We start from the raw sequence: 8,662 nt of genomic DNA, 5'->3' as shown, positions 1-8,662 counted from the left end.
TGAAATGCGGCCATCTTCAGAGAGCCTGCCCGCACTACGGATGCTTCTGGTCCCAAGTCTGCACCCATTAAAATGGTTGAGGCTGAATTGCCCTATGGAAGTAGGCACGTGAGAAGGGTGTTAGAAGGCTAGGTAGTTCTGGTGCATAAGGGCGTCACAGCTCCTCCTCCTTCTTTGTGAGCCCTTCTGGGGATTTTGGTTTGTACACAAACACTGTATTCTCCCCTTTTTTACAGTGTAAGTATCACCAACTTGGAATTGGAAAGATTCAAGTCAGTCACGTCTTTGTACAGACAGACAGCGCACAACAGGTCTGCTTTATGTATTTTATTTGCCAAAACGATGAAATAGTAATTTTTCATGATAAAATGAGATTTTATTCTCCTGTACTAAATTAAACTGTGCATACACAAGATTTCTCATCTGGCATTAGGAAAGTAAAGTGATATTGACAGTTACACTGATTGTCGTGCTTCAACTTGAATTTTAATAGAAACACTTTTAGTACTAAAATCTCATCTACCCTTAATGTCTTACCAGGAAAATCAGAAACGTAATTTTGCTGCTATGCTCAAGTTGTTCTAATTAATTAAGTTTTTTATCTTCTAGATTTAAAAACAGTCTGCAAAAAGTGTAGGTACTGTGAACTGTCCTGTGCATTGGCACTGCAGCTGTACCGAGGAGGTAACTTGAGCACCAGTTGGTCCAGCCTTTCCAGCGGGGGTAGACTCGACGCACCTTCTGACCGTGCACTGGAACATGTGTGAGGTCGGGGACTCCTGGCTCAGTTCTACCTTCCCACCCCCAGAAAGAAATAAAACCTGTCTCTTTTACTCATCTTCCAGTTTTAAACAAGAAAACCCCAACTGTCTTACAATTCATGTCTTTATACCGTAAGGTAGTATTTTAAAAAACCCTCTAAAAGGTTCATCTTTTAAATAGCCGCTTCCCTTCTGTAGTGACTGACCAATTACAAAAAACAATACAGAATGAAGGAAGATGTTTTGCGTTATTAAGCTGTCTTAACCGTTTTGTAAGTGTGAACTCTAGAAGTCTTTTATTTAAAAAATAGCTCTTCACAGATTCTTCGTGTATCCTGTGGGGATGTGACGCTGTGGCCTTCTGTTCTGGAGTCTGTGAAAATTTCATAGTCATTCCCTCCCTGAAAACAGAAAAGGAAAACAGCAGAAGAGGATTTAATGTTATTTAGCTTAATGTATAGTCACAGTCTCGGGGTGGAAAAGGGACAGGTAAAGAAAATTCTGAAGAGAAGGGAGATAACATAGAAGTGTCTGAGATGTCTTCCAGAATGCTAAAAAACTGCTAAACCACCATTTTGAGATTTTGCATAATGTGTTTATAGCACACCTGTGCTGAAACTTCTGCTGAACACCACAAACCCTTGCGTGAGAGCTTCCTGACCTGCATGTTCGAATTGGTAATGAGAGAGTAGAACTCTCAGTGTAAGTTTAGCCATATTTTTAGCTTGGTACAGCAACCCAGTATTGACTTTTTAAAATTGTTTACTTGTTAATATTAAGGTGTAAAGCTTGTTACAGAACACTATACCAGCGCATAGTATTTGTAACTTACTTGCATTATCCTCTTCCTTCCAATTTGGCTTCCTTTCCTTTTAGCTAAGTCGTTGTTAATACTGTTGATCCTTTGCTACTGCAGTAGCGTTTTGGCCTTGCTAGCTACTGGTCTGATGTGACATTTGTAACTGGTTTCTAATCACAGGAGAGGGATGAAAAGATCCTTTCACAGCTGGCTCAGGGAACAAAGGCGCTGCCACCTGCATAAGCAGAGATCCCTGAAAGCCGCAGCTTCGTGCGCTACAGGAAGCGGTATCTGACTTTTGTACGTTGTTTGCCACGCTGCTTTCCAGTGAGTCAGCAGCAACTCCTGCTACTTCAAAACTCTGAAAATGCTGTGCTGCCAGTTACAGGGTTTAAAATCAACTGTCCATAAACTCTGTGCCAGAGGGACAGGTGATTACTTTTGCAGCTGGTGTCAAGGGGGGAAAAAAAACCCCTTTCATTTAAGCCAGTTACAGGGTTTAAAATCAACTGTCCATAAACTCTGTGCCAGAGGGACAGGTGATTACTTTTGCAGCTGGTGTCAAGGGGGGAAAAAAAACCCCTTTCATTTAAAGCTTATCTCTTTCTTACAAAACTTGGCCTTTTAAAGTTTATAGAACTATAAAGTTCTTTGTAGCTTATAATTACAAAACGAAGCCTTTTCTTAAAAAACTTAGCCTGACGCTGTCCTTTGGCCGTGTTCAGATGGCCCTAATTTCATCCAAGTCCTTGGGCTTGCCGTTGTCCTCGCTGGCTCTAGTCAGGTCTCTGCTCAGCGTTTTCAAAAGCCTCTGTATCACCCTGCAGAGTTGTTTAGCTCTCTCCAATGAGTAGGGACAGGGATTATATATAACTTCAGTTCCTCCGTGTGGAGACAGAGTGGTTAGCACGGGAACAGTATTAAATTCAATGGAAAATAAATACGTTTAATAATCACCAGCCAACAAGAAGCATCTATCTACAATAAGCAAACAGGATAATGAGTTCTATATAGCCGTGTCACCTAGGTTTTTAAGATAATTACAGAAGCTCAATTTAAAAACATACTTCAGTATTAAGTCTGTCAAGAACACTGTGTTCACTTCAGGAAACGGAAGAAAAATCCCTGCTCAGGGCTATCTCCCAGCATTGTGCGACCAGTAATGCACAGCCAGTTACACACGGACACGTGGTCACATTTATACTCTGACTTCAATTCTTGTCAGGCATAAGGCAATTGGTTAGAACCTACAGGGCTTGTGGTTTAAAATAGAAGCTCTGAAATGTATATACAAAACAGTATACCCACTGGCATAGTCTTATCTCCAAAGAAATAAATAGTCTCGTATCCATCGTCGGCAACGATTCCTAAGCAGTACCTCTTATCCCAGCCATCTGGGAACACATCGAAGCTTATCTGGCCTCCTAGGATAGACATGAACCAAGCAAACTTCGTTTTATTATAAGAACGCATTTCTGAGGGGAGAGTAAGTGAGGAAAAACTAAACTGGGTAAGATTTTTGGTAGAGGGAGCTTTGCAGAAGTCACAGAAATGTTATGAGACCCCGGAGTTAAGTCTTACGAGTACAGAAAGTGTTTTATAGGGTATCAGTTATTACAGTTGTGACTTACAGATTATTATTTACCCATTAAACAAATATGAAAGTCTTAGCACGTTCCCAAACACTGACTGCTCTCAAACAAACTGAACCTTTTTTTAAAAACTGCATTTAATCTTTTTATTTTTAGAAAGGAACTACAGGAATGAATACAGCCATCGGTGTATGTACAGCCGTGAAGCCTTATGCAAAAGACTTTCTAAAGCTTTCAGAATAAAAAAAGGAGGAAATCGGCCTTTTTAACACAGCCTAACAGGACAACAACTGTTCCAGTTCCAAATCCTTGGACTTTACCAATACATAAAAGCGTGATTCCCAGTCGAAGTGGGTGCCAAAAGGTATTTACAACATGCCTTAGGAGAGCTGTATTGGCAGTTCATTTCTGCCTTAGTGTTTCAATACCACAGCTCTAATGGCAACCATACTTTTTTATAATTCTGAAAAGTAATAATGTGGTAATATATTGGGGAAAGAAAAGGGAAAAAAAAATGCATGGAAAATTAATTCCCCCTTATTACCACTTTTCTCTTTAAGCTTGCACTTGCTTTTGGATTTTCTTTCCTCTCCTTCCTCCCACACAATGCAGCTACAGAACTGAAGAACCCAGGGCTACTGGAACAGTACTGATGTAGTACTTCTGATCAAAATTGATTCGCAGAAACAACTCTTGACTGATCAGAAGCATGTAATGTGTTTCAAAATGAGCAGAATCAGTCACACAACTGACATTAAAAGACAATGAACTGATGACAAGCAGTGAAGGTGTCTCTGTTGATGGATTTCAATTAAAATGTTCCAAATGAAAGCCTAAGAGGAAAAAGAGGCTTAGTCTTGCATGCAGTGCCTGCAACCACCCCCAGAGAGATAACTGTCACACAAATGAGATAGGATACGTCATATCCATAAGAGGATATGATTTATGTGAAACTTAAATTAAATGATGTTTTAAAGAAAATTCTTTTAAATGTGACACCTATAGAAAATGTGATACCTATAGAAAATGTGAGGCCTTTTCCTGCAAATTCTCTTCGTAAATCAGCTACGAATTTCTCTCTTATATGTTCCTTCTGTTTAAAAAAAAAAAGCAAACAACAAAACAAAACCAAACATCAGTTACATGCTGTGTTAATTCATCAATAAAAAGATAACCCAAAAAACCACCCCAAAAATATCCAAAGGTCTGAGTACCAGGACTAGTGTGATATAGCTATATTTTATCGTTACTGAAAGCATGCTGAGAATACTTCCACTTTAATCTGTTACCAACTTGTAAAAAAATAAGAGCAAAACTTCACACGCATGCTGCGATATTTGCTTTTCTATCTGACAATCCTGGAATACTAAGGAAGTATGCTTCAACTCCGGGTAAAATCCAGTTTTACAAATGGGGAGACTGAGGCACAGGAAGAGTCTCAAAATTGGTACCTATCTTCTGATGCCATACACTCCAAAAAGGGTATTTTCAGAATGTCTTGGGCTTAGATATCTTCCAGCATCCATTAACTGAGTCACAGGCAAAGACTGCTTTTGAGGAAATAGGTTTCAGTTTTTATATCGGGTCAGAAACAGTTGTTAACAGTGTAGCAGGGAACAGAACTCTGATATCATGGTCAGATTCATTTCAGCCTCACACATTTAGCTGTGTACAAAGGGAAATAAATGGTGAATAGTTTGACCTCAGCTTTTAAATTCTGCTTTAAAAGGCTTTATTACTTTTCTTGTCAACTTTTTAGTTTTATTGATTTGAATGGCTATAGGCTGGTACACTAAGGAGCACTCCAGATAAGTATGGTTTTATCTACCACAGGGGTTTTCAGGAACCCCGTGTATAGAGGTAGGATGTTCGGTACTCTGGATATAGGGTTAAAAGAAACATGAGCCAAACCCACCCTGCTGCAAGTAATCATTGTTAACTATTGCAACAAAAAGCTATTGTATATTTCCTGAAGTCTGAACTAAGAAGTTAGTTAAACCACATGGAACAGATTAAAATGAAAAAAATCACACAAAGTATAAAAGCTTTTGAAAAATCATAACCTGGCCATAACTGCCTCTTCCAGAAGAACTGGATATTTTTCAAGAGTTGTAACTCACTTTATCAAGTTCATAGAACTCAACTCGTTCTTCCTGGCTGCAGCTTCTTCCAATGGGGGACACATTTAACATCCCGTTTCGGAACTCAATAAAAGTGCCCCTGAAAAAAAAAAACTGATTGAGACAGAAAATAGTTGAATTCAAAATACTGAATATCACAAAGAACTTTCGTTTAATTCTGAAGACAATGGGAATCAGATGCCTCCTTCAGCCTCTCATTGCATGCATAAAAACCAACAGGCAGGAACCAAAACCTCTGGCATCAAGAGTCTTTTGGACTTTTATTTGAATCTGGCAACCTCAACATCATCCTTACTGACTTTTTAAAGTATGATTTTGTTTCAAAAGTACGACTGGAGCATCTTGTCAACCCAATTCTCAGACCCTGACAGGCCAGTCTGTCAGCTTTGGGGTGAAACGGCAATTCTTAGAGCAATCTTGACAGTGTTTCTAGCTAGCCTCACATATGGTATGTATCGGTGTCTTGAGCAGCTGCGCCCTCACGTCACATAGAACTGATCTTACTGCATGCTTCTGATCTCTGGAAAACATTATGCTGCTGAATTCCAAACATGTCAAGGAAACACTCCCGCTTCCAAACTGAACTTCCTTCCCTCTTAAATAAAAATGCTCAATCAGTATTTCAAATCCTGTGCTCCATTTGGGAGCTTGTCTTTGTTGTATGCATGGATTGAGCTCTGTTTCATGTATACAGTGTTCCTAAAACACAAATTATTCATTTTTTGCTGAGCAGCCTGCTTTACATATTGATGCTCAACACGGTAACACGGAGAATGTGGTGACACCGAGATGCGTGTACGCACCTACCTTTTCTTTGGCAGTTTAATCTTCGCAATATAACTCAGGCAGTAATTGATTAGATCTTGAAGTATGTCCTCACCCAGGTGACCCTGAATGCTCTAACAAAATAAATACCATTCAACCAAGGGTCCAGAATTTGAGATTCCAAAAACAAGTCACATGGAAAACACAGACATTGGATAATCAGGCATGGTTAGTACCACAAAGAAACATGCCTTCAACAACTAACTCTCAGCTGATGCACATGCGGTACTAATGAAAGGCTCTCTTTTTTTTTCTGTTTACTTTGGTTTTTTTAAACCGTAACACCAAACTCTCATTTAATACGCTCCCTACTAGTACTTGCTTCAGAAGGAAACAGTGTGGGCCAAAGACAGCAGACCTAAACAAAAAGCTGCAGTTAACGTCTACTGTAGCCAAGCGTGAAGAAATGGAGATCGTTACTGCAGTAAACTGGAAACCACTGCTCAAGTCAGCAATTTCAGCCAGGACCTCTTTGAATTTTTTTATCCCCATTACTTATGTTGAACTGATGAAGGTGATTAGGGTATCTAGAATCAGATGTACGTTTATATTAATTTAGAGTATTTACCTTCTAGCTTATGCAACGTATCAGAATGCGCACTCTGAATTAATACTACAAAGCAGCTACAAGAGGTCTACAAGAAGCTTTCTGAACCCTAAGGCCCAACAGACATCAGCTATGAAATGCCGTGTTCCATAGGACCTCCAGGAGCAGAGGGCTTGGCCACATTTCCTGTGGATAAGCTGAGGGAAAGGCTCTTCCAGGATTTTCACTGTTCTTATTCGATCAGATGCTCCGGACTCCAATAGCTTTTGGTTTTGAGAATACCCCAAAGAATAAAGCTTAAGGTGCAGATTGTCATTACATGAATCAGAGCGCCAAGTGAATGACCTGTTATAGAAGTAACACATGAAAATAGCAGCGATTTTGGCCTTAGTTAGAAGGGTGATTATAGACGACCACACTGTAGCAACAAAGCAAAATCTTGTTTAGAAAATTTCTCTTTCACATTACTGGAAATTTCACACTTACCTGCTTGCTCAAGAATTTCCCATCTTTGTATGCTACAAGACCATTTTCTGGAAAAACGTAGTCAAATTTTTCAACCACTACAACCAAACAAAAAGGCAATACCTTGTAATTTCCCCTGTATGTTTAATGCAGAATTCCCTTACGCAGCAAATAGGTTAAAATACAGCAAACATTAGATCATAAAGCATGAAAGATTCAGCAGCATAACATCGAGCACAAGACCAAAACCACTCTCATTTCCCTCCAAGATTAACACACACCTCAAATCACATGAAGTCTTTCAGTTAAGTTACCTGTATTTTTGCTTAAAGGCTCTTCCTCTCCTGCAAGTACGTCTCTCTGCATTAAACGTAAGGAAGTGACTGAACACCTCCAATAGTACAAAAACCTGGCACACAGCCTGGCTAGAGAGCCGGTCAAATGCTGCTATTTTAGGTTTGTTTTCTCAACATTACTAGTCGACGGGAGATGTCCAAGAGCTGTGAGAATCTTACTAAAATGCAAGATGATACGGCTTACTGGAGACCACTTGTAAGCCAAACAAATTCTGAGTTATTTGGGCATTACAGAAGGCTATCAGTGGCATCAATTAAGTAAAGAGCGTTAAAGATGGTCTTTCATACAGAAAAGGAAATGCCTCTCAAAGGACTAAAGCGAGAGTCCATCTCTGCATCATAATCCAATCCCACAGTTAGCAAAATCAGATCCTTCAGGGATGGACATCTGAGCAGCCTGCACACGTGTATCTTAGGTACATAATTCCATTTTAAAATGACAATGTTAAACTGCCCTCCTAAGGCACTGTCACAAAGTCAGGATTTCGCTACTCGTAACTATCCCTCAATGAGACACCGAGATACCCGTAAAATCCAAGCACAGGTTGCAGTTGCCTGTGAAGAGCTTTTCACAGATTAAGTGCAACACAACAGAAACGGGAAAAAAGTTTAAAGCAAGGAAGGAGGAAAATGAAAGGGGTTTAACCTACATTTAACCTTCACAACTTCCTTGTAAGCAATTCAGTGTAAGGGATTGCATCAGCCACTATCCTTACCGTCATCGCCAAGCTGCTCCTTAATCTTTCCAAAATCTGAACCACCCACGACTCCAACTTTCACCTTCTGACGCAACCTCTGCAGGAACGCGGCCATCTCTGCTGTGATTTTCTAGGTTCCAAAATAAAAGAATTAGATTTGTCGGTATTCTTACCACGAGACCAGCATCTCTATTTCCCAATAATTATTAAGGACCAGCAGTACCGTGCAGAGCTTTAAGAAAAACGGAGGGTTTTTTTTTTTTTTTTGCCTTAAACGGCAAATCAAGTTCGCCCATCAAGTATCGCGGCAACCGTGATGTGCTTGTACACTCTGTCCCCTCAGGGCTAACGGCCCTTAACTAAAAGCCCGTGCCCGCCCAGCGCCGAAGCGCCCTCCGTGCCAACAACCCCCTCCGGGCTGGGAGCCCGGGAGCCCTGCCCCGGCGCCTCAGACAGCCCCTCGCCAGGGCACGGCGCC

The 8,662-nt window shown here is 40.4% G+C and overlaps 1 protein-coding gene across 1 annotated transcript; it reads right to left on the bottom strand.

Annotated features, from left to right (window-relative positions):
* Positions 1–312: 312 nt before the first annotated feature.
* PMM2 (phosphomannomutase 2) lies at positions 313–8,484 on the bottom strand. Its single transcript, XM_009324727.1, has 8 exons — positions 8,408–8,484; positions 8,203–8,314; positions 7,152–7,228; positions 6,101–6,192; positions 5,273–5,372; positions 4,170–4,245; positions 2,869–2,984; positions 313–1,162 (listed from the first exon to the last, which is right to left on the bottom strand). Exons 2-8 carry the CDS (start codon positions 8,297–8,299, stop codon positions 1,058–1,060), a joined length of 663 nt encoding a protein of 220 aa, XP_009323002.1. The 5' UTR covers positions 8,300–8,314; positions 8,408–8,484; the 3' UTR covers positions 313–1,057.
* Between the last annotated feature and the right edge of the window lie 178 nt (positions 8,485–8,662).

Source organism: Pygoscelis adeliae, unplaced genomic scaffold (genome assembly GCF_000699105.1).
Source record: "Pygoscelis adeliae isolate BGI_AS28 unplaced genomic scaffold, ASM69910v1 Scaffold85, whole genome shotgun sequence".
NCBI lineage: Eukaryota > Metazoa > Chordata > Aves > Sphenisciformes > Spheniscidae > Pygoscelis > Pygoscelis adeliae.
The sequence above is the reverse complement of the archived record's forward strand: the minus strand, read 5'-3'. Positions and strand labels throughout refer to the sequence as shown.

Coding starts and splice junctions, on each gene's coding strand:
- PMM2 (XM_009324727.1), bottom strand. CDS start 8,299: ATGGCCGCGTTCCTGCAGAGGTTGCGTCAGAAGGTGAAAGTTGGAGTC. Junction 6,193..7,151: donor GGAAATTCTTGAGCAAGCAG/GTAAGTGTGAAA, acceptor TTATTTTGTTAG/AGCATTCAGGGTCACCTGGG. Junction 4,246..5,272: donor AGTTCTATGAACTTGATAAA/GTGAGTTACAAC, acceptor TTTTTTAAACAG/AAGGAACATATAAGAGAGAA.